Source organism: Amblyraja radiata, chromosome 3, assembly GCF_010909765.2.
Source record: "Amblyraja radiata isolate CabotCenter1 chromosome 3, sAmbRad1.1.pri, whole genome shotgun sequence".
In the NCBI taxonomy this organism is placed as follows: domain Eukaryota; kingdom Metazoa; phylum Chordata; class Chondrichthyes; order Rajiformes; family Rajidae; genus Amblyraja; species Amblyraja radiata.
In genome coordinates this window covers 113,531,590-113,556,434 of record NC_045958.1, presented here as the reverse complement: position 1 = coordinate 113,556,434, position 24,845 = coordinate 113,531,590, and the positions used below count along the sequence as shown (strand labels likewise).

The window sequence follows — 24,845 nt, the reverse complement described above, 5'->3', positions numbered from 1 at the left end:
AGAACTGCCAAGCATGGACCATTTTTCACACGAAAGAATGCAGTCAACCACTCTTGGCATTCAATGGCATTACCAATGCTACATCACAGTATCAATATCATGAGAGCCACCATTAACCATCAGAGTACCAAACCATAACTAGAAACTCCCTTGGACCAGCCACATAAACACCATGGCTACAAAAGCAGGTCAGAAACTAGATATCCTGCAGCATTTGACTCATCTCCTGACATCTCAAGACCTTTCCAAAATGTAAGCCAGAACCATGATAGAATGTTCTCTATTTGTCTGGATGAGGGTAGCTGCAATCACTTTCAAGAAGCCTGCATCAAGCCTGGCATGGGTGATAAATGTAGGACCAAGTAGCCTGCTTGAATAGTGTGCTATCAAGCTCCTTAAATGTTCATTCCTACTATAAGTACAATGGTTAAGGTGTGTGCTTTCACAAAATGCACTGCAGATACTTACCTGGGAAACAACGATATCACAACCAAATAGTGACTTCTATCATGATAAAGGACAACGGCAGCAGTTCATGGGAAGATCATCATCTGCAGATTCCCCTCCAAATGGTGCACCATCCTGAAGTACAAATGCTTTGCCAGTGGTTCATTGTGACCGAGGTCCTGGCATTTCCCATTTTCCATCCCACTTCCACTCTGGCCAATCTGTCTGTGGCCAGCTGCACGGTTATTGTGAGGCCCATCTGAAGCTTGAGAGACAGCATAACTTATTTTCCATTTGAGCAAGAATTATTGAACTCATTGACTTCAGGCAACTGAAGAAGGGTCTGGACCCGAAACGTCACCCATTACTTTTATCCAGAGATGCTGTCTGACCCGCTAAGTAACCCCAGCTTTTCGTGATTGTCTCCAATTATGAGGAGATTTGGAGCAGATAAACAGTATCTGCTCTGTTGAGGTTTTAGCCAAAAGCGCTCTTAAATGATTTAAACCCAAAAATATGTATTGCACTTTCTTGTGGGTATATCCAAGTCTATTAAAATGTCTAATCAATATTATTTTCTACCATATAGGTCAATTATGGCCTCCATGTATCCGGGTGATGGTAGTCCGATCACCAGTCCTGGAACTTGGTACACTGTTCATCATCACTGCAGTAAAGACCGCTACTATTGGGAGGTATAGGACAATACAGATTTTGTTATCCAGCAGTAATCAAAAGAACATTTTGAATAAGGATTTTAGCTAGAACGGTATAGAGAGATTCTGGAAAGGTTTTGTGGGTGAATTATGTTCATAAGTTGTAGGAGCAGAATTAGGCTATGCAGCCCATCAGGTCTCCACCATTCAATCATGGCTGATCAATCTTTCCTTCTCAACCCCATTCTCCTGTCTTCTCCCCATAACCCCCAATGATTTTACCGTTGTGATTAAAGTAGAAAATCATATCCTTCTTTGTAATGATGACCATTATTCACTGATATTATCAGAATCATGGATCATGTCCATCATTCAAGTCCACGGAAGCTCCTAATGCAATCAAATTAGTACCTTATTTATCATCTGAGGTGTATAAAGTTGGTCTTTTTGGATTTTTTAAAAAGAATGAAACTTGCCATAGTCAAAAACAGCAGAGATGAACTATAATACAAGTGCATGGGGTTTTCAAAAATCTTTTAATAGTGCACACATCGTGATTGGATCCATTACTTTACTCCAATATATGAATTCACTGAATTTAAAAAAACGGATTAATAAGTATGGCACAAAAAAAAGGTACTTTGTTCAGTTCAGTACTAGAAGATATAATTTCCCTGTCCTCATTTTATGTTGCATCAGTATCACATAATATTATTATTCATTTATTATTCCTCAAATTTGAAAAAAATTATATTGCCAATTAAAAAATATATATGAATAATGCAGTTTATTGGAATAGAGATTTTTATTCGTGATTGGTTTTAAAATGGAAAGTTACCAAAAACTTCCAAATAATTGTTGGTTAAAGTGTTCTTTCTATAATTTCTGAATGTAATTTTTTTCCAATAAACAATGTTCTACTTTTAACAATGCATGATTGTGAGAAACATGGGATTTCTTAGAGAGGCAGTGATTCCCTTAGATATTTTTGTCACTTAAATGTTAAATAATTAATGCCCAAGATTTATTGCTGAAATTCAGGAAATGGATAAATAGCGTTGCATATGAGATTAACTTCTAAAAACAATAGAAGTATAAAGTGTTTATTATGCTATGTGCTTTACTTCGTTTCAATGTGCTTTACTTTAAGTATATAATATATTTTTATTCAACAGAGAGAAAGATATGGGCCACGCAATCAGAATAGCTGAACTTGGAGTTAGTAAGGTTCGTAATGTAACCATATTAAACTGGACGTTGCAGAAAACAGAATGGAATTTACATGATTATCATTAGTGATTAATTACTTTTGAGAGATTTTGTTTAATTTTGTTATAAAATCAATTGCTTTGTTTTCCATAGTAAAATCTAACATGGGTATACCACCGATTTTCGGACAACTGATGGTCCTTTAAAAACGGACAAAATCCTTTAATCTGGACAAAATTATAATATGGAAACGATTCTTTGCAGCTGCAGTATATGTGAGAGCTCCTGGTCTTCCTCATTTCAATCATGGCTGATCTATCATTCCCTCTCAACCCCATTCCCCTACCTTCTCCCCATAATCCCTGACACCCTACTAATCAAGAATCTATCTATCCCTGCCATTAAAATATCCATTGACTTGGCTTCCATAGCAAAGAATTCCCCAGATTTACCACTCTCTGACTAAAGAAATTCCTCCTCATCTCCTTCCTAAAAGAACGTCCTTTAATTCTGAGGCTAGTCCTAGACACTCCCACTAGTGGAAACATCCTCTCCACATCCACTCTATCCAAGCCTTTCACTAGTCTGTACGTTTCAATGAGGTCCCCCTCATTCTTCTAAACCTCAGCGAATACAGGCCCAGTGCCGTCAATTGCTCATCATATGTTAACCTACTCATTCCTGGGATAATTCGTGTTCTCTGGATAACTCAACATTTTGAGCGGTGACAACAACCTGCATTATTATTATTATTATTATTATGAATTATTATTATTATTATTGTGACCTCTGTTGGTTCAGCAAAACGTTTCAAAGCTCTTGAATGAAGGGTGCCGGAAAATCGGTGGTGCACCTGTAATGATGAATTCACTGGTTGAGGACATTAGTGCCAGTTTCTTGTAATCTGATGAGCATCAATTTATTGAAGATGTATCGATAATTTCAGTCACAGATTATAATTTTTTTTTTTTTTTTTAATGAAAGATGAGTGCATTTTTGGTCCCTGGTCTCAGTTTTTCCACCCTAACCTAGAAACATAAGGGGCTGCATTTGCTGGAATCCGAAGAAAAAAAACTAAACTGCTGGAGGAACTCGGTGGGTTGATCGGTATCTATGGAGGCCAAGGGATGATCAAAGTTTTGGGTCGTTCCTGATGAGGGTCTTGACCTGAAATGTCGACCATTCTGCTGCCTCCATAGATTTTTCCACCATACTCCGATACTTTTCGGTATGAGGGACCCTCGGGCATGTTTAGATTTTTCCCAGTGCACTCCTAGTGTTCCCATTGTTCTAGTCAATGTAAATGTGACTACTACCCATTGCCAACTTGTACCAATCACCGCAGTGTTAACTGACCGACGCTGCTTCTCCATTAGGCAATGACTTAATTTTTGAGATTTCTTATTTAAGATTCCTCCATGGTCTTGCCCCTCACTATCTAGCCAGCTCCAGATGTGCTTTTGTGAGTTTAAGCTCTTAAGCATCGGCTGCTTCCGTTGCCTCCTCATTTCCATCCATCCCTTCGTTGCCAGAGATTGAAGCTGAGATATTCTCTGTCTAACTCGTGCAGCTCTCTACTTTCCTTGCCCTTTCCAATAATCATCTGGGGATCTGCTCATATCTTTCATGTAAACAAATGTAAAAAATTATATGCCAGCACACCTGTGAAGCAGCATGGAATGTTTTACTGCGTTAATGATGTTATATAAATACAATAAAGCCCAGCAAATGTCAGAAATGCTCAGGTCAGGCAACATCTGTGGTGAGAGAAGTGATTTCCATTTCTAGGTCAATAATCTTTCCATTAGAATTGGTCCAATTGAAGTCAGGCTCAGTCTGATAAATTCAATTAGCCTGCTCTCCACAGATGCTACCTGCCCTTTCTCATGCAATTTTTATTTTAGATTTGTTGTGATTTTTATTTCTTCTCTTTAAACCTGTTGGCATTGTTGTTCTCATCCTATGTACTGTGAATTTTAGAAATCAACTTGTCAGTTTTTGTTTGGAACCCCTCTTGGGGAATTTCCTAGAGTTTTATCCCGCCTTCAATTTAGTTTAGTTTATAGTTTTTCTTTTCAAAAAGCTTTACACTGTACCTCAGTACACGTGACAATAAACTAGAGTAAATTTGATATTCTTGTCATTAAAATGGGGAGCACACAATCCCATGCCTTTACAATGTGGTGGCTCAATGCATTTCTAAAATAGCATTCATTGTTACATTATAAATCCCCAGGGTTTGATGGTCTGCATCTCAGGGCACTCAAGGAGGTGGCTCTACAAATCGTGGACACATTGGTGATCATTTCCAATGTCCTATAGATTCCGGATCAGTTCCTGTGGATTGAGCTAATGTTATCTCACTTTTCAAGAAAGGAGCGAGAGGGAAAAATGGGGAATAATAGAACAGTTAGCCTGACATCGGTGGTGGGGAAGATGCTGGAGTCAATTATTAAAGAAGTAATGACGCACATTTGGATAGTAGTAAAAGGATTGGTCCAAGTCAGCATGGATTTATGAAGGGGAAATCCTGCTTGACTAATCTTCTGGAATTTTTTGAGGATGTGGCAAGTAAAATGATGTAGTGTATCTGGACTTTCAGAAAGCCTTTGATAAGGTCCCACATAGGAGATTAGTGGGCAAAATTAAAGCACATGGTATTGGGGGTAGGGTATTGACATGGATAGAGAATTGGTTGGCAGACAGGAAACAAAGAGTAGGAATAAACGGGTCCCTGTCAGAATGGTAGGCAGTGGCGAGTGGAGTGCTACAAGGCTCGGTGCTGGGGCCGCAACTATTTACAATATAAATGATTTAGGTGATGGAATTAAAAGTAACACAAGCAAATTTTCAGATGACATAGTATGAACTGCGAAGAGGATGCTAGGAGGTTGCAGGGTGACTTGGACAGGTTGAGTAAGTGGGCAGATGCAGGGCAAATGCAGTATAATATAGATAAATGTGAGGTTATCCACTTTGGCGGCAAGAACAAGGAGGCAGATTATTATCTCAATGGTGTCAGATTAGGAAAAAGGGAAGTGCAACGAGACCCTGGTGTCCTTGTACACCAGTCACTGAAAGTAAACATGCAGGTACAGCAGGCAGTGAAGAAAGTTAATGGCATGTTGGCCTTCATAATGAGAGGACTTGAGTAAAGGAGTAAAGAGGTCCTTTTGCAGTTGTACAGGGCTGTGGTGAGACCACATCTGGAGTATTGTGTGCAGTTTTGGTCTCCTAATTTGAGGAAGGACATCCTTGCTATTGAGGCAGTGCAGCGTGGGTTCACAGGGTTAATCCCTGGGATGGCGGGACTGTCATATGAGGAAAGATTGCAAAGACTGGGCTTGTATTCACTGGAATTTAGAAGGATGAGAGGGTATCTTATAGAAACGTATAAAATTATAAAAGGATTGAACAAGCTAGATGCAGGAAATATGTTCCCAATGTTGGGTGCGTCCAGAACAAGGGGCCATAGTCTAAGAATAAAGGGGAGGCCATTTTGAGAAAAACATTTTCACCCAGAGAGGTGTGAATTTGTGGAATTCTCTGCCACAAAAGGCAGTGGAGGCCAATTCACTGGATGAATCTAAAAGAGATTTAAATAGAGCTCTAGGGGCTAGCGGAATCAAGGGATATGGGGAGAAGGCAGGCACGGGTTACTGATTGTGGATGATCAGCCATGATCACAATGAATGGTGGTGCTGGCTCAAAGGGCCGAATGGTCTCCTCCTGCACCTATTTTCTATAATCTATTCTTTTTCACATCCTGATTTTCATTTTGTTTAGTTCCACGCTGAAGTATATTTTGATCAAGATCTGCAGGAGTACATGCTGTTAGACAAGGGGAGCCAGAATGGGACTGTTGTGAATGGGAACAGGATCCTTGCAGTAAGAATCTTATTTTAATCAGATAATAACATGTTTTTATTAACAAACACCTTAGCAATGGATGTAGAAATATGATTTCTTCAGATGATGATGCTTTTTACTCTCTGAGTGTTTTAATGTTCGCGTGAGTTCAGAAAAAGTCAGCTCATGAAACCCAAACTTAATTTGTGAATATAAAATTGTGTGTTATTCATATTGGTGGCACAATGGCACAGCCGTAGAGTTGCTGTGTTGCAGCGCCAGAGACCCGGGTTCAGTCCTGACTATGGGTGCTGTCTGTATGGAGTTTGTACCTTCTCCCTGTGACCGCGTGAGTTTTCTCCGGGTGCTCCGGTTTCCTCCCACATTCCAAAGACGTGCAGGTTTGTAGGTTCATTGGCTTCTGTAAAATTGTCCCTGCTGTGTAGGATAGAACTAGTGATTGAGTGATTGCTGGTCGGCGCGGACTCAGGAGGCCAAAGGGCCTGTTTCCATGCTATATCTCAAAACTAAACTAAATTCACATTGATGACTCAAATACTTGATTGCTGCTGTATCCGTTTTCAGAATCAGGTGTAGGAGTCTCACAAAATGCATCTGTCCTCTCCATGAAAGAAGATCAGTTCTGTTCATTAAGTTGGAAACTTTGAAAAGATGCGTGTTGTTACTTCAAAAACAATTCTCAAAAACTTACTCCTCCATATAAGTTAGTAGATGTCACACTGATTTTCATAAGTTGGCAGATAAATGAATTTTGTCATGAGATCTGTCTATAATTGTAATTAATTTATTAACCAAGTATGTAAAAACATACAAAGAATTTGATTTGCCATACAGTCATACCAAAAAAGCAACAACACACGACTTCATAAAAATAAGCATAAACATCCACCTGTGATGGAAGGCAATGACATATTCCCTTGTATTCTCCCGCGGTCTGGGCAGTCGAACCATTCGCAGTCGGGGCTCCCAAAGTTGATCCCTAAACACGATGTTAAGTCCCCAGGCTCCCGCGGTTGGAGGTCCCGCAGTCGATCGCCAGCTCCACGATGTTAGGCCGCAGTGCGGGCGGAGATACGATACCGAAAAAGTCGGTATCTGACGAGGAAAGAGATTTTAAAAAGTTTCCCCACCCCCACATAATACAAGACTAAAGATACACTAAAACATCCATTTAACAACAGACTGAAAACAACAAAAAAAACGAAAAGGACGAGACAGACTGTTGGCGAGGCTGCCATTGTACGGCGCCACCTGGATATTGCAGGGTATTTTAAATTGCAATTATACAGTTGGTGGAGCTACTGCCTTACAGCACCAGAGACCCGGATCGATCCTGACTACCTCTGCTTGTCTGTAAGGAGTTTGTACGTTCTCCTCGTTACCTGCGTGGGTTTTCTCCGAGATCTTCGGTTTCCTCCCTCACACCAAAGACGTACAGATTTGTAGGTTAATTGGCTTGGTGTAAATGTAAAACTGTCCTTAATGTGTAACACAACTTCAAACATGTACGGGGATCGGTGAGGACCCGGTCGGCCGAATGGCCTGTTTCCGTACTATATCTCTAAACTAAAATATAAAAACAACCCAGTTACTGAAACAATGATGTACAAAATTATTAATGTAATTAAAAATCAGAATCTGGTGTATCTTCATTAATTTACTGTTGCTTCCAGAAGAAATCTCACATTATAGGAAATGCCACTCATATAATTAATACAAATAGTGTTCCCCAATTTACCACTGTTATGTCCAATCCATGCGTTATAGCAGAACTGTCTCTGCAGTACCTTTTGAAGCAAATAATCTGTGCAGTATTATTTTAATTGATCTTATATCTAATTGTTACATTGTAAAAATAATTGTTCGCAGAAACAATGCTATCTGTAATTATAAATGTACAAATATCAATGCAATTTAATAATAATCTGCTTGTTAGCTAGCTCTCTTCTTAAAGTGTATTCTTATTTCAGGTAAAAGATACATGTGACCCCTACAAGCTCGAACATGGGGATGAAATAAAATTTGGGGAAACTGTATTGTCTTTCCACATCCATCCTGGAACGGACACATGCAATGGCTGTGAACCGGGCCAGGTTATAGCTCACCTGCGTCTCAACAAAAAAGAACATGCAGGTAACTGAATGTAATAAATCTGTTGGCCGGTTTTGCTGCTTTGTGGATGTCCACTCTTGTATCATTTAGATGCATTAGTTTTGGAACTAAAATTGTGCTGTTATCCACATCTGTGATTAACTTGTCAACTGAATTGGCAGCATAGTTTTATTTATTATTGGCACGTGCTGAGGTAGTGAAAAGCTTTTTGGTGCACACTATCCAGTCAAGAAAGGATTATACATGATTACAAGCAAGTCATCCAGTGTACAGATACAGGATAAAGGGTATAACTTTTAGTGCAAGATAAAGTTCAATTAAAGATAATTCAGAGGTCTCCAATGAGACAGATGGGAGGTCGGGACCACACTAGCTGGCGAGAGGACGGTTCAGTTGCTTGATAACAGCTGGGAAGAAACATTCCCTGAATTTACATTGAAGTTGAACAGAAATGAGGGCTCTGAAAATTTCAGGCATATTTATCTTGATTATAGAACAGTAAAGAAGGAAATTAGCCACCCTTCTTGCCAGCTTCTGCCACACTGCAACTAATTCTAGCTCTAAAATCTTTTGTTGAGTTCCGAACTACAAGTAATGTAGCCAAATCGTATTCTTGCAACTGATAGTTGTGATTGCTGGTGTTTACTATAATGGGAAAAATTGTTAGCTTTCTAACCCATTCAACAGAGAATAGTCAAGTGTACCTTATATATCTGCTTTCCAGCAGGTGGTTCCTTGGTCTCAGTGATTCAAAGGTTGGGCTCTAACTTGAGGTGGAGGTATGAGCATAATTGAAATTGAAAGTTCCAGGTCCAAGGGCTGAATGTATACCATCGCTGGTTTTAATCTTCATGCTCGAAAACCACATTATTCAATCACTATGCGAATCTTGAGGAAAATCTAGGGTTAGTTTGTAAATCTAGACTGTTAGTTTGATCTTTCGTAAACAAAATATAAATTTTCTAAGATGATGCCAGAGTAAATATACCCCGTGAATAATATAGATTTTCCATTTTAAATAGTTTATCCACCTTTAAATGTTTCCTGGGCACTTGTCAATCCATGAGTAGACAAAGTGCCATGATTACATTCCAGTCAAAATGGTAGGAGGTCCTTACATTAGGAAATCACACTTTGGTCCATGTGGTGAAAAGATTGAGAGACTTGACAAGGTAGGAGTAATATAGATGATTTGCTTAGATACCTCAATGCCACATTATGGCCTACTTTCTAAAATTCATCACTCTTTTACGTGACTGCTATTTGTGGAGTGCAGTAATGGCGGAATGGTACCATTTGGCGCCGCCGTTTCAGCACCGCTGTTTTGGAGGCGCCGATCTATTGCCATTTTAATAAAATTATTCCAAAAAGAACAGTATCTTGCTCGAAACATGAAGCAAGGTAAACAGGTATCGCTTTTATACACAACGTGTGCGTATAAAAGCTATAGGAAGCTCTTGCTCCCATTCTACAAACAAGCCTCCCAGCTCCAGCACTGGGAAAACAACAGAGACCGACAACTTTTACCAAACTGCAGGCTTCCCTCAAAACTCTTCGAAACTGACTGACCTCGATCGCCGCACCAGGCAAATGTCAGAAATGCAACAGTCGTTTCGGTGATAAGCATTAACTATGTGCGCCGCCAAAACGGGGGCACCGGAACGGCAGCGCCGAAAAGTACCCGACCCCAGTAATGGGCCTAACCTGAGCATGTACAATGTTATAGCTGTATGAAAAAGACTTTGGGTGAACAAAATACGGATGGCACAAGTTAAAATAGCTCATTGTACAGGCTGAGAGAACTTGATTGCACATCTGACAGACTCAACGGCCAGATTACTGGATGCTCAGTCTCACGCTTGTGGACTGAACTGCAAAGCAGTCGGATTCAATTATTGATATTAGTTAAAATTACATGGTTCTAGTTTTGTATTAGCTGTAGTTTAGTTTATTATTGTCACATGTGACTATCACTATTGTCATTGTTACAGAGAAATGAAGTGTTGCATTTTGGGACGTCTAACATGGGCAGGACCTGTGCAGTGAATGGTAGGGCTCTGGGGAGTGTTATAGAGCAGAGGGGTCTAGGAATGCAGGTGCATGGTTCCTTGAAGATGGAGTCACAATAGGGTGGTCAAAAAGGCATTTGGCACATTGGCCTTCATCAGTCTATTGAGTATAGAAAATAGACACAAAAAGCTGGAGTAACTCAGAGGGACATGCAGCATCTCTGGAGAGAAGGAAAGGTTGACGTTTCAGAACATTCCTTCTCTCCAGAGATGCTGCCTGTCCCGCCGAATTACTCCAGCTTTTAGTGTCTATCTTCGGTTTAAACCAGCATCTGCAGTTCTTTCCTACCGATATTACTTTGGTTAAGCTGCGCTCTATGTATGAAGGTACAGTGAAAAGCTTTTTTGTTGCGAGCTATCCAGTCAGCGAAAAGTTTAATTTATTGATGGGGATTTAAATGACATGTGGAATAGTATTTCAATTAATTAACGTACAGAACATGATTAATTAATTAATATGATGTTAATGTGATGTGTAATTTAAAGCCTTTGAAGTTTGAGCTCATATGTCTACTCCTGACTGGCAGTTCTGGTGCAATAACTTTCCTTTAAACTTGCAGACAAACTAAGTCAAATTCTTTATTAAATTGCTGAGTTTTATTTTATTTAGTGGATCCAGTGCTGAGCAAGCAGGAGAAAGATAAGTTACGGCGTCACGAGTTAAAACAGATTCAAGTCAAGTATGGATTGCAGGTGTGTTTTTAGTCAACTTACTTCTGTAAACGTAGTTGTTAAAGAATTGTTTGCTTTGCACCATCTTACCATAATTCTCCTTCCCCCCCCCCCCCCCGTGACTCCCTCTCCTACTTTGCTGCAAAGTGTAGTGTTCCAAGATTATAATTTAAGGGATCCCCAATACTAAACTGAACACAGTACTATAGATGAGATCTAACAAAGTCAAAGTCCCTTGAAATAGGCCAACATTTAACTTTGCAGATATTTCCCGTTATTAGCGTTTAATCACCTAGGCACAGTTGCTATTCTGTTAAAACATTCCAATATTCTTGGGTTAGTGGTGGATCACTTCAGAACTCTTCACGTTGATATGCAGCAACCAGTTTTCTCCACCGACAAAGCAGGAATCTCCATTCACATTTACAATATTTCTGGATCCTATCAAACTACCTCCAACTTTGTTGTTCTCCTTATGGCCTGTCCCACTTAGGCAATTTTTCAGCGGACTGCCGGTGACTGTCAAGTTGCCGGCAGTCGCCTGAAAAACCAGGAACTGGAACAGCGACTGTCAGAGTGGAACACACACAGACACACACACGTCGCTTCCCTCACCAGCCCGTGTGAATTTTTTAGACAGCACTCCCCCCGCTTGCCCTTCTAAAAAATTCACGGTGCAAAGCCAATGTGATAGACACACACACCGCGTTGAACAGGAAGGTTGGCGCTGTAATTAAGTCAGATAAGTCCTTTAAAAGGGGGAGAGGAAGGTGAAGGAGTGGAGACAACTTTTAAGAAGCCTGAGATACACGGTTGAGAAGCTCAGCGGACATTTAACATTACCAGTCGGTTATCCTTAATTCTGAAAAGTACTGCTTACCTTTTTTTTCCCCAATGAGCCAATGAAATTCACTGGTCAGCACCGGCTCCAACATACGAGAACCTTCGACCTCCTGCCGACCCACCTAAGGCTCGAGAATTCTCGCTGCTCTCCATGGCGGCTTCATTCTAGTCACCGGTAATTCTTCAACATGAGACCATAATGAGGCTGCCACTAATTCCCAGAATGCAGGAACTCCTCACGACCATGAAGGTGACTCCACGGCAACCACCCGCAAACATGTGGCGACTGCATAGTCTCCTGCAGTCGCCTAAAAAGTCACCTAAGTGGGACAGGCCCTTTCCTCTTCCGGTTTTGTCCTTACACTGTCTAGACCATCCTTTAACTCCCATCAATTTATGCCTATCTTTTTTATTCTGCCCCCACTTGCCCTCCGTTGTTGTTTTATGATAATGCTTTACCAGTTCTGTTACCTCCTCTACCAAGAATTGTGCATAGTCTGAATACTGCCATTTTGAATATTAGATATTTTGTGGGAGACTGGTTGTTGTCTTAAAATAATTAGTATGAAGTCTATAAACATTGAGACTTGAAAGTGCACTGTACCAGTTGTCTTAATTTAATGTAAGACTTGATTAAGCTAGAGGATGCAGAAAAGATTCACAGGGAGTTGCCTGGTCATAAGGACTTGAGTGAAAAGGAGAGATCCTCACCGGCTGAGTTTCTCCAGCATTTTTGTCACTTCTCCAATTTCAGATAGTCCTTGTTTTCTCCCTCCTTCCCCTCCCCAAAGCCTGTCTCCGCCTCTTCCTTTCTCCCCCCCCCCCATCATCAGCCTGAAGAAGGGTTTCAACCCGAAACGTTGCCTATTCCTTCTCTCCACAGATGCTGCCTCACCCACTGAGTTTCTCCAGCATTTTTGTCTACGATCAGATAGGCTAGGTCTTTTTTCCCAGGGTGAAATGAGGCATTATTATAGAGGTATATAAAATTGTGAGAAGCATAGTTAAAACATTTCCAGGGTCTGTTTTCCAGTGTCTAAAACTAGAGGGCATAGGTTTAAAGTGAGAGCAAGTAGGTTTAAACAGAACGCGAAGGGTAATATTTTCAGAGTAGATGGAACTTGAAATGAGCTGCCAGAGGCATCTGGACAGGTACTTCAATGAGCATGCAGAGATATGAAATTAATGCCGGCAAATTGGATGACTGCAATGTAACTGCATTGCAGATTATGGCATTTCTTTATGAACTGTTATATTTATGCTATATAAAGTATATTTGCCTCCTATTGTTTAGAATAGTGCATATGAAATAGGTGATGTGCTGAAGAACAAGACGTACAAGGATCGAGCAGCAAAACGTAGACAGGAGATTGGAAGTGATGGTGTTTTCAAAAGAGATGATGCTCCTGCTTCAGTCCATGTGTAAGTCCAGAATTATAAATCTACAATAAATTGCTCAATGTATTCAGCAATATCACTGTCACTCCTACCATTTTATTATAATCCAATAGAAATAATGTCACTGCTGGCTTTATTGGCGCTATTCTGTAGACACGAGTAAATGCATTATTCAGCGAGTCAGGCATTATCTCTGGAGAAAAGGAACAGGTGATGTTTTGGACATGATGTTCACCAAGTTAATTCCCAGGATGGTGGGACTGACATATGATAAAAGAATGGATCCTCTGGGCTTGCATTCACTGGAATTTAGGATGAGAGGGGATCTTACAGAAACATATAAAATTCCTAAGGGATTGGACAGGCTAGATGCAGGAAACATGTTCCCGATGTTGGGGGAGTCCAGAACCAGAGGTTACAATTTAAGAATAAGGAGTAGGCTATTTATCACTGAGATGAGGAAAAACTTTTTCACCCAGAGTTGTGGCCACAGAATGCAGATTTAGCTCTTAGGGCTAATGGAATCAAGGGATATGGGGAGAGTGCAGGAACAGGGTATTTTCCATCCAAAAACAGGAAGACAGATTACTATCTGAATGGCGTCAAGTTAGGAAAAGGGGAAGTACAACGGGATCTGGGGGTCCTTGTACATCAGTCTATGAAAGTAAGCATGCAGGTACAGCAGGCAGTGAAGAAAGCGAATGGCATGTTGGCCTTTATAACAAGAGGAATTGACTATAGGAGCAAAGAGGTCCTTCTGCAGAGCCCTAGTGAGACCACACCTTGAGTATTGTGCGCTGTTTTGGTCCCCTAATTTGAGGAAGGACATTCTTGCTATTGAGGGAGTGCAGCGTAGGTTTACAAGGTTAATTCCCGGGATGGCAGGACTGTCATATGCTGAGAGAATGGAGCAGCTGGGCTTGTACACTCTGGAGTTTAGAAGGAATGGGGATCTCATTGAAACATATAAGATTGTTAAGGGTTTGGACACGCTAGAGGCAGGAAACATGTTCCCGGTGTTGGGGGAGTCCAGAACCAGGGGCCGCAGTTTAAGAATAAGGAGTAAGCTATTTAGAACGGAGACGAGGAAACACTTTTTCTCACAGAGAGTGGTGAGTCTGTGGAATTCTCTGCCTCAGAGGGCGGTGGAGGCGGGTTCTCTAAATGCTTTCAAGAGAGAGCTAGATAGGGCTCTTAAAAATAGCAGAGTCAAGGGATATGGGGAGAAGGCAGGAACGGGGTACTGATGGGGGATGATCAGCCATGATCACATTGAATGGCGGTGCTGGCTCGAAGGGTCAAATGGCCTACTCCTGCACCTATTGTCTATTATCATGCCAGCTATGAATACAGGCCGTGGAAGTCATGTTAGGAATCTATGGTACCATACAAACACCGTTGGTCAAGAGTAACTTCACTTATTGTCATTTCTACATATAATGTACATTTGCTTAAAATTGAAATTATATATCTAGATGTTCAGATTTTATACAGAAACTGCTTGCTAGAGAATGACTTAAAACATTTTATTTTAGGGAAATCTGTGATGATAACAAAGGACGAAAGATGTTGGAAAAAATGGGCTGGAAGAAAGGCGAGGGGCTTGGAAAAGGAAGCTGTGGAATTAAAGAGCCGGTAAATTTATTCTGCTTTGAAAGTAAAGAGATTCAATAGTGATTGTAACATTTACTTGGTCCCCTATCAGTGAAAAAATAATTCAGCCAGTGCACCCTTCACTATTTGCTATCGGCACTCGTCATAGTGTCATTTAGTGTGGAAACAGCATCTCCAGCCCACCATGCGACCTAAACTCATCCAACCTGCCTGCTTAAGGCCCATATACCTCTAAACCTACCCTATCCATGTACCTGTCTAAATGTTTCTTAAACATTGCGATAGTAATGGCTTTGTTGCCGTACCAAAACATTTATTATTTTAGTTTATAACCACAAGATGATTCTCATGTGAGATATCAGCACCTTGGTGACTGGAAAGGAAAATTGTTTTAATATTAGACCATTTGCATTTAATTTAGAAATATTCTAAATCATTTAGTTTTTATGGAATTGTGAAAACATTTGAGGATTCATTTCTCTTTACAATGGAAAATTACTTTTTGAATACATAAATATAAGGATTTTGTAGCTTTTGAAGGGAAATCAAAACAATTTAATGCAGTAAGTACTGCCTGCCATTTTTGGATCTCAAACTGCAATTCTTTTTATTTTTCAGATTCAAGTTCACCTTCACCAGTCACAATCTGGCTTGGGGGCTAATGTGCCACTTTCAATTGAAGATGTACAAATGTCCAGATCAAACAAACACAAGAACTGGGCCAAAGCTAGAGCAAGATTTTCAGAAACCTTCCAGCAGACTGCAAGTCAAAAGGAAGCAGATGCAAAAACTGTCTATGTCAAAGCTGAATGTGAAAGCAGAGAGCCAGAAGATTCTACAATTTGACTTTCCTAACAGTTAATATTCATTTTTGGCTACTTTTCCTTTTGTAAGATAAAATGCAAATATGACCCATTTTTTAAAACTGATTTTAGTCAATATTTGTTTCCTGTAAGTCAGCTGTGTACAGCTGTTCGTCCAAAATTGGAATGGAATTTAGGATTATTTTATAACTTCATCCAAAAGGGAAGATTGTCTTGTATTGAGGCAGAAATAATTGTGCAGGATTCCTCTATGAAGCAACAACTCTATTCTGCACGACATCATCCACTTTCATCAATAAAGGCTCTAGTGTACATTGAGAACGTTTCTCAACCCTAAACTTGTCCAAGGATAGCCTGAAGATTAGTGAAGATATTTTGGGGGGAAATCCTAAAGACCTCTAATATAAAATTGTACAAATACATTTAGGACAGGTTTAAACAATACAGTAGCAATTAGACCTAAACTAGTAATTTAGATAATCAGAACTCAGTCACAGACTCTTTACCCCAACTTGTTCATACCAAGTTTTATAACTGATCTCTTGCCTGCGTTAAACCCATATTTCTCGAAACCTTTCCTATGTCTATTGAAGGAGTGCAGCGTAGGTTAATTCCCGGGATGGTGGGACTGTCATATGTTGATAGATTGGAGCGGCTGGGCTTGTATACTCTGGAATTTAGAAGGATGTGAGGGGATCTTATTGAACCATATAAGATTATTAAGGGTTTGGACACGCTAGAGGCAGGAAACATGTTCCCGATGTTGGGGGCTTCCAGAACCAGGGGGCCATAGATTAAGAATAAGTGGTAAGCCATTTAGAACAGAGATGAGGAAAAACTTTTTCACTGGATGCTTTCAAGAGAGAGTTAGATAGAGCTCTTAGGGATAGCGGAGTTAAGGGATAGGGAGAGAAAGCAGGAAAGGGGTACTGATTGTGGATGATCAGCCATGATCACATTGAATGGCGGTGCTGGCTGGAAGGGCCGAATGGCCTACTCCTGCACCTATTGTCTATTGTCTTCCATCGTTGTCATTGTACCTGCCTCTACAGCTTCCTCACCGTAAACCCAAGCCTTCTGGTTTTAGACTCCTCTAGCCCGGTGAAAACACTCTGGCTATTTACTGACACACCTCTTGATTTTGTACCTGTGAAAGGTTACTCACCAGCTCCAGGGGGAAAATAAAAGTCTCAGCCCATCCCACCACTCTATTTGGGTGTGCACTGAACCTAAATGAATGCTAACCTTCCATAAATAGACGGGAACCATCCTTCCACCCCCGATCGAAACTAAACACCAAGTTATTTTGATATGTCTGCTGAAACCAGCAGGCAAGCTGTACTTGAAACCATAGGACTGCAGAACAAACGCATCCATCATTGTTTGTTGCAGTACGTAAATTGCCTTGAGTTCCAATTTTAATACACGATACACAATTTCTTCACATACTTTTATTTTACAGCTGTATTTAATACACTAAAATCCTTGCCCATTACAACATAAAAGGTTGGTGCATGAATCATGCTTCTGCGCCGTACCAGTGGGGAAAGCGGTGGTTGTCACTAAATCCTCACTTCTGGAAATTGTACACTGAAGGTAGTGCGAGTTTACTCTTCAAGTTATTGCAGCTAATGCAGTGCTGTAACAGAAAGAAATGCCAATAATATGGTTCTTCACAAGTTTCTGCATCCTGCATGAGTCCATTGTCCACTGTTGCAGTCAGCCGTTTGATTATGGTGGTCCATCAAAATTAATTCCAGGAGTGCTGCTGGTATATTCGGTAATGTTACCACACCTAGCGCACACACACAGGCTCTTTTGAACACGTGGTTTAGCTGCACATGAAGAGAACATTGACAAAAATACAATCACAACATTTTCAGTATTAGTTGGGTGCCATCCAGAAGGGCATGGAATTGTGAGACCTTGGGATGCCATGTTGTTGTTGTTGTTGTTGTTGCTGCTGCTGCTGCGGTGGCGGCAGCTGCGGACGATGATTTATGTGGTGGTGAGGAGGGGGACGGTGGATCGAGTGTTGAAAGTAGGGATGATACATATTGCGTGAACCATTTCCAGAAGTTCGGTATCTCCCACCTCGTTTATGACGGTCGTCTTCCTCGTCTGAAGAATCCTCGCCATACTGTGCCAATGCACATAGGCTATCGCTTGTCTTGTGTCGCTTATGGCTTGGAGACATATGACCTACATTTTAAGAGAAAAGAATCCCCAAACACACCGAGAAAGCCAAGAAGTATTCAATGTCAAAAAGATTTTAGTTTGTGGGAAAGAGAACAAACATATTGTTAATGTTTAAAAATATTTACAGGCAATGCATCGAGATAGCAACAGTATAGTGCACAAATGAAGATGCCAGATAAAGCCATGTCAAGTTGACAGCAGCAGGTGATGTCCCATCAGAAACATGTAAGAGAAAACAAGACACAAAAAGGAAAATTAAATTCAGATCAACTGCTACATGTAAATATGTTCAATCTGTACCACAATTACAAACTGCACATTACCAAGTGCTTATATTAACATTCTCAAAAAAGAATGCTGTAGAGACATATAGCAGAGAACCACCCTTCAGCCCACCATGACCATCAGGTACCCATCCATATTAATCTAATTTCCTGCCACTCAACCCCACACGTTAATTTACATTATATTTTACAAATACCATAATTTTTGTTTAGCAAAGTTGCAATGTTCAGTGATGAAGCAACTAATACAGTAACCATTAATTCAACCCAATGCAAAAACATCACAACTGATTGTGTATCAAGGATTAACCAAGTAGACATCTCTTACTTACGGCATCTCCAAAGATGCAATGATAGCATTATGGATTTCTTGTTCTTTGCCATATTAGATGTACCAGTTATATTTACATCACCTGATAAATACTGTACTCACATAATATTCTTTTATAGCAGCTAAATAAATAGCTCAGGCAATTAATTTTAGTGTAAATAAAAAAGGCAAAGATTTTTTTTAATTATCAAAACACTATCTGACAAATCAATCCCTCAAACGTTAGCAATAATATTCTTACTTGCTGGAGATATATTGGAACTTATCTCCACTACCTTAGCACATGGCACCAAACTTAATATTAGCAAGGGCAGGTAATGGTTAACATTTTTAAGCAAATGTAGTATATTAGAGAAAATATAAACATGTTTTCCATCATGTTTTTAGGTAAACTATTCATTTAGAACCATTTTCCCTCCTGATTTCCTTCTTCAGTATGCTCCTCGATCCCTATACTACTCTCGGGCCCCAGCTACCTAAACCCGACTCATGCCTCCCTTTTCCTAACCAGAACCCCAATTTCTCTCATCAGCAAGGGTTCATCATTCCTATCTGCCTTGCCCTTCACTTCAACAGGAACATGCATACCTTGAACTCTCACTATCTTACTTTTAAAACCATCCCACTTTCCCGATATCCCTCTGCTTGCAAACAAATGACACAAATCAACATTTGCAAATTCCTGACTAATACCATCAAAGTTAGCCTTGTTCCAATTTAGAACTTGTGGACCCACCCTGTCCTTATGCATAACTATTTAAAACATAAATGCAACTGTGGTCACTAGTCCCAAAGTGCTTGCCCACTGACATTTCAGTCAACTTGTCCTGCCAAATTTCTAAATAGTAGATCAACCTCCCCAGTCGGGTCCCCAACATATCACCCGAGGAAACTTTCCTGAACTCCAAATTCCACCCCATCTGAGCCCTTGGCACTATGGCCGTCCCAGTCTATATTGAGGACAGTAAAGTCTCCAACTATAACCCTATTAGTATTGCCACTGCCTACAATCTTCCGGCATATTGTTCTTCTAATTCCCGTTGAGTACTGGGGGGGGGGGGGGGAGGGGGAGGGGGGGGGGGGGGGGGAATGGCCAGAGTACAATGCTAACAAAGTGATCATCTTTTTATTTAAGTACATCCAATAACAATTTTAAGTCAGCCAAATTCACCTACATTACAGCAAGTAGAATATCTCAATTAGATTCTGAATTAAGCTCTCCCAGGTTTATGAAATAAGAATTCATCAAATAGGAGTGATCATTTTCTAAGATATTTTAACTCAACATACTATCAGAATCTATATATTTAAATTGAGTCACAAAGCTTAATGGCTAAACTCAAAGGTAGACAAAAATGCTGGAGAAACTCAGTGGGTGAGGCAGCATCTATGAATCTATGGATCAGCATCTATGGCTAAACTCAATTCTCAGTTCTAATCATGGTTTAAAAGCCAATTCATTTTCATGTTGTCCAATGTTCTAAAAAAATCCAATCTTCATAGAAATATTATGGATGCAAATCAATATATTGTTAAGTGATCTGCTCCTTTCACAGATGTGCATCATGATAGTTATAATGACCAATTTACCTGGTCTCTAATTTCCAATCACTTTTCAACTTCCTGAAATGTACAATTAACCAACCTAAGCTTTTATTTGCAAAGGAAATTCGTGACACTATTGGACTCATATAATCCATCTCTTCCACGGGGACCTGTCCTTTTATGTTCACGTGGCTTTGGAAGCAACATCAGTGACCAAGGAATGGAACTCATCCCCAACTGGAACCAATGATTACACAAGAGTTGGTATATTAGGCAGATCTAAAAGCTAAACAAAAAGGTAACTGAATCATTTCGTGTGAGCCCAAAGAGCCCATTTGAAGGATCAAAATCCCAGCTCTACTTCTTACTGTTGGAAGACCTTCAGATAAATGAGGACAGAGATCTGAGAGTTAATGAAGAAAGGAAACACTCTAAAAATAATTTCCTACATCAACTGATAGTACCTCCTTTCCTCCAACATTGTAGGAAAATCAGTACCATTTTTACTTCTGTATTTTTTCCAATTTGCATATTTTAGGAACCTGATGCACCATGTATTGTTACTTATGCACTGGGAGAACAATGAGCAAGTTCATCTTACCTTTATAGTTATTTCTAATCATAGAAGTTTAAAAATTAAGGCCACAGGCATAGTCAGCAAGTATATTTAGCAATTAGCAAAGCAGAAGAGTGGGAAACTATAGGCCGGTTAGCCTGACTTAAGTGGTTGATAAGATTTTAGAGTCCATTATAAAGGATGAAGTACGAAGAAGTTCATGATAAAATAGGCTGACATCAGCATGGTTTTGTGAAGGGGACATCTTGCCTGAAGAATCTGTTGAAATTCTTTGAAGAAGTAAATAGCAGGACAAAGGAGAGTCAGTGGATGTTGTTTACCTAGATTTTCAGAAAGCCTTTGATTAAGGTGCCGCACATGAGGCCGCTAAAGAATATGAGAGCTGATGGTATCAAAGGGCAGATACAAGCATGGATAGCAGGTTGGCTGGATGTCGGAAGGCAAAGAGTGGTAATAAAGGGGGCTTTTTCAGGTTGGCTGCCAGTGGAGTTCCACAGGGGTCGGTGCTGGCTCTTCACGGTGTATATCAATGATATCAATGAGGGGATTGATGGCTTTGTGGCCAAGTTTGCAGACGATACGTAGATAGGTGAAAGGGCAGAGAAAACAGGGACTCTGCAGAAGGACGGACAGGTTAGGTGAGTGGGCAGAGAAGTGGCAGATGGAATACAGTGTAGCAAAGAGAGGAATCATGCATTTTGGTAGTAAGAATAAAGGCGCAGACTATCTTCCAAATGGGAAGATAATTCAGAAATCGGACGTTCAAAGGGACTTGGGAGCGCTGCTGGTGCAGGATTCTCAAAAGGTTAATTTGCAAGTTGATTGGTAGTAAAGAAGACAAATGCAATGTTAACATTTACTTTGAGAGGACTACAATACAAAAACAGGAATGTAATGAGGCTTTATAAGGCACTAGTCAGACCTCATTTGGAATATTGAGAGCAATTTTGGGCACCATATCTGAGGAAGGATGTGTTGGCGCTGGAGAGGGTCCAGAGGTTTACAAGAATGATCCGCAGAATGTGTGGGTAACATATGATGAGCGTTTGACGACACTGGGCCTCTACTCGCTAGAGTTTAGAAGGATGAGGGGTAGACCTCATTGAAACTTACTGAATAGTGAAAGGCCTGGATAGTGGATGTGCAGATGTTTCCACTAGTGGGAGAGTCTAGGACCAGAGGTCATAGTCTCAGAATAAAAGGACGTTCCTTTAGAAAAATGAGGAGGAATTTATTCAATCAGTGGAATTCATTGCCACAGAAGACTGGAGGCCAAGTCAATGGATATTTTTACGGCAGAGATAGATAGATTCTTGATTAGTACAGGTGTCAGGGGTTATGGAGAGAAGGTAGGGAAATGGGGGTGAAGCTACGATTGAGTGGTGGAGTAGACTTGATGGGCCAAATGGCCTAACTCTGCTCCTATCACTTATGAACATGCGCAGGTGCAGCTACTGGTGTAGCAGATCTTAGCAAGGACTGCAAGCTAGAGGTGGCTGCAACATCATTATACAAAGAATGTGGATTGAGTTGGCGAATAGACGAAATCCAGTTGACTTCCCATATATTGTGCAGTAACGATCGAGCAATCTAAATGCAAGTGGAGCCGACAATAGGATGAAGTTTGCTTAATCAAATAGCCTGCTGATGATTAGTATACAGGTTAACACGTGGAGGTTATGTAGATATCCAAGGTACTGTGCCTTATTGGAAGTTACTCTTTTCAAAAGAAGAGGCGGGAATGAAAAATATTCCAGTTTTGTTGGGTCAACCTAGTATTTTTTTGGAACATAAATCCTTCGTAACTTTGAGAAAAAAAATTGTCAGATTTAGAAGAATAGGTGCACTGGGCCTCACCTTGCATGTTTAAAGGACGTAACATATGCATCGCGGTCTTTGGCATTTCCGACCGATCTCCATGGTTGGACATCAGGGGCATCAGCTGCCTACAAAGTAGTAAGAACAATCTGAGTCTCGTATTTTGGTCACAACAGGCAAAAGCACAGGTGAACCCAAAGATATATTAAACTTTTAAGTGCATAATGGAAGCTAAGTAGCCAATTCCCAAACTTGAATTTTGAAGAAATTCTCTAAAAATGTTTTTAAATATCCATCAGCATCCATTTCAATACAGGTCCACCACAGATTTTCCTTCAGGACACACCCTCCGTACCACAAGCTTAGCCCTAGTCTACTCAACATCCGAGTTTTGCTCAACAGCTTGGGCTAATAGCTGCCACACCAAACGAGTTGACACTCTTTAATTCTGCAATGCGGATATCACAGGGACGCTTAAGTCAACACCTTTGCAGTGGTTCCCTGTCCTCTCTCATGTCGCCCCTCCCAGCATACGCAGAAGGGAGAGGATGTTGAAAGATTGGTGCATCATCGAGGCTAACCCTGACCTTCCCATCCAAGCTGACTTGAACAATCTGCCCAACATGCGCCTGAAGTCCCGCAAACCCTTCTGGTCTTCAGTCAAGTCCCTGGAAGACTTTGACTCTAAGACTGAGTGGCGCAGAGCCTGGAAAGATGCCAACACAACATCACAGACCCCACAGTGAAACCACCGGGTTTTGACCTCCATGGCTAACCCTGAACAGAATCCGCACCCTCCATGCAAGAACAGCCCATCACCTGCATAAGTGGGGGATGACAGACAGCCCTGCTTGCAACTGCAGACCAGACCATCCCACACATCGTGAATTTCCCTGGAGGCATCAAAGCCATCCACTCAGTAACTGATGCTGTCCTGACCTGGATGTCTACCCTTGGTCTAGAACTTTAGGCTGTGCACGCCATACACGACAGATTTTCCGGCATCCTTGATTCCAGAGCATTTCTGAATTGCGGGACCAGCAGGTCATGGTCTCCGAGAGGAGTCCAACTGTACTGGAACAGTCCGCCTAGACAGCCATGGAGCAGAGCTATCGGCCCGCAAAGTCAGCCTCAGTAGATGGCTATGGGAAGGGATCAGCCGACTGCGACCGTTCCAGAATTCCAGTGCCTCGGCTACAGGGATCAAATTCGACATGCCAATCGCCATTTAACTCGGCCATGGCAACGGATTTGCCGGCTCTGACTGGGACAGAGTTGCAGGGCAACAGCTGCAGGGGCAAATTCGACATGCCAATCCCAATGAGGTTGAGATCAGCCGCCTCATCCAGTCCAGACGCCACATTTCTGAGGGGACATCCGGAGGGGGGGGGGGGGGGGGGAGGGGGGGGGAAGGGGGAGGATTTTGTTTTATTTTGTCTGGATTAAAGGTGGACCCGTATTATCAAATCAATCCATGAAACCTTCCATGTTTGAGTTCCCAATGTTCTAAATATTGCATTGAATTTTATTCCATATTTGTATTACCCAACCATTCATTCAATCAAGGAACTACACTAATAGTTTTGTAATAGTACAGCAATTTTTAGGTATTGTTTGTTTATTTGCATGACATACCATTTCAATGGATCTTTTAAGGGATAGCCAATTTTGTCAGAATAGTTAAAAAGCAACACAGAAAATAGCAGAAATGGAACTAAAGAACAATATGTAAAACTTGAAATCAATATGAACTAGACACGAGATTGAACATCAGAATGGTTCTTGGCATAGAAGATATGAAAAAAACATGTTTTCAATGTTCATTAAAACAAATCATTTCAGCCAATATAACTAGTCCGAATTTGATTTATGAAAATTCAGAACAGCTTGTGTTCTGAACTATACCAAGAATTACCAATAATCTTCCTAGTAGAAAATATAACCTACAATTTTTGATGACCGGGCCTTGATGAATAACACTATAGCTTTTATATTACTTACTGATCTAATAGATTTTTCTCAAGAAAATAAATTGATGTTAATTCTTAATATCTACTTTTGTTTGCATTCTGGAAAATGTTAAATACGATGGATCGCTGGACCAACAGAATTGGCGGCGCCCTTTATGTGGCATTTATTTCAAGAGGACTAGAATACAAAAACGGGGATGTAATCCTGAGGCTCTGTAAGGCATTGGTCAGGCAGCATTTGGAGTATTGTGAGCAATTTTGGGGACCCATATCCGAGGACGTGCTGGCGCTGGAGAGGGTCCAGAGGAGGTTTACAAGAATGATCCCAGGAATGAGTGGGTTAACATATGATGAGCGTTTGACGGGACTGGCCCTGTACTCGCTGAAGGATGAGGGGACTCCTCATT

At 40.8% G+C, this 24,845-nt stretch overlaps 2 protein-coding genes across 4 annotated transcripts in view; one reads left to right on the top strand and one right to left on the bottom strand.

The window, feature by feature from the left end:
* Positions 1-15,815, top strand: part of aggf1 (angiogenic factor with G-patch and FHA domains 1) — a 32,767-nt gene extending 16,952 nt beyond the window's left edge. The window contains exons 9-16 of the mRNA XM_033018614.1: positions 1,037-1,142; positions 2,279-2,330; positions 6,099-6,200; positions 8,153-8,315; positions 10,974-11,056; positions 13,173-13,300; positions 14,812-14,911; positions 15,509-15,815. Coding sequence (XP_032874505.1) covers positions 1,037-1,142; positions 2,279-2,330; positions 6,099-6,200; positions 8,153-8,315; positions 10,974-11,056; positions 13,173-13,300; positions 14,812-14,911; positions 15,509-15,736 — 962 coding nt within the window. The 3' untranslated portion in view covers positions 15,737-15,815. The remainder of the gene's footprint in view (positions 1-1,036; positions 1,143-2,278; positions 2,331-6,098; positions 6,201-8,152; positions 8,316-10,973; positions 11,057-13,172; positions 13,301-14,811; positions 14,912-15,508) is intronic.
* Positions 15,816-17,150: 1,335 nt separating this feature from the next.
* Positions 17,151-24,845, bottom strand: part of khdc4 (KH domain containing 4, pre-mRNA splicing factor) — a 62,178-nt gene continuing 54,483 nt past the window's right edge. Inside the window, exons 13-14 of one of the 3 annotated variants that reach the window (XM_033018612.1) lie at positions 22,508-22,596; positions 17,151-17,916 (exon numbers count right to left, since the gene is read on the bottom strand). In XM_033018612.1, the coding sequence (XP_032874503.1) occupies positions 17,600-17,916; positions 22,508-22,596 (406 nt within the window). In that variant the 3' untranslated portion in view covers positions 17,151-17,599. Of the gene's footprint in view, positions 17,917-22,315; positions 22,597-24,845 lie in introns of those variants that run through there. The other 2 variants (XR_004411499.1, XM_033018613.1) reach the window with 2 other exon arrangements.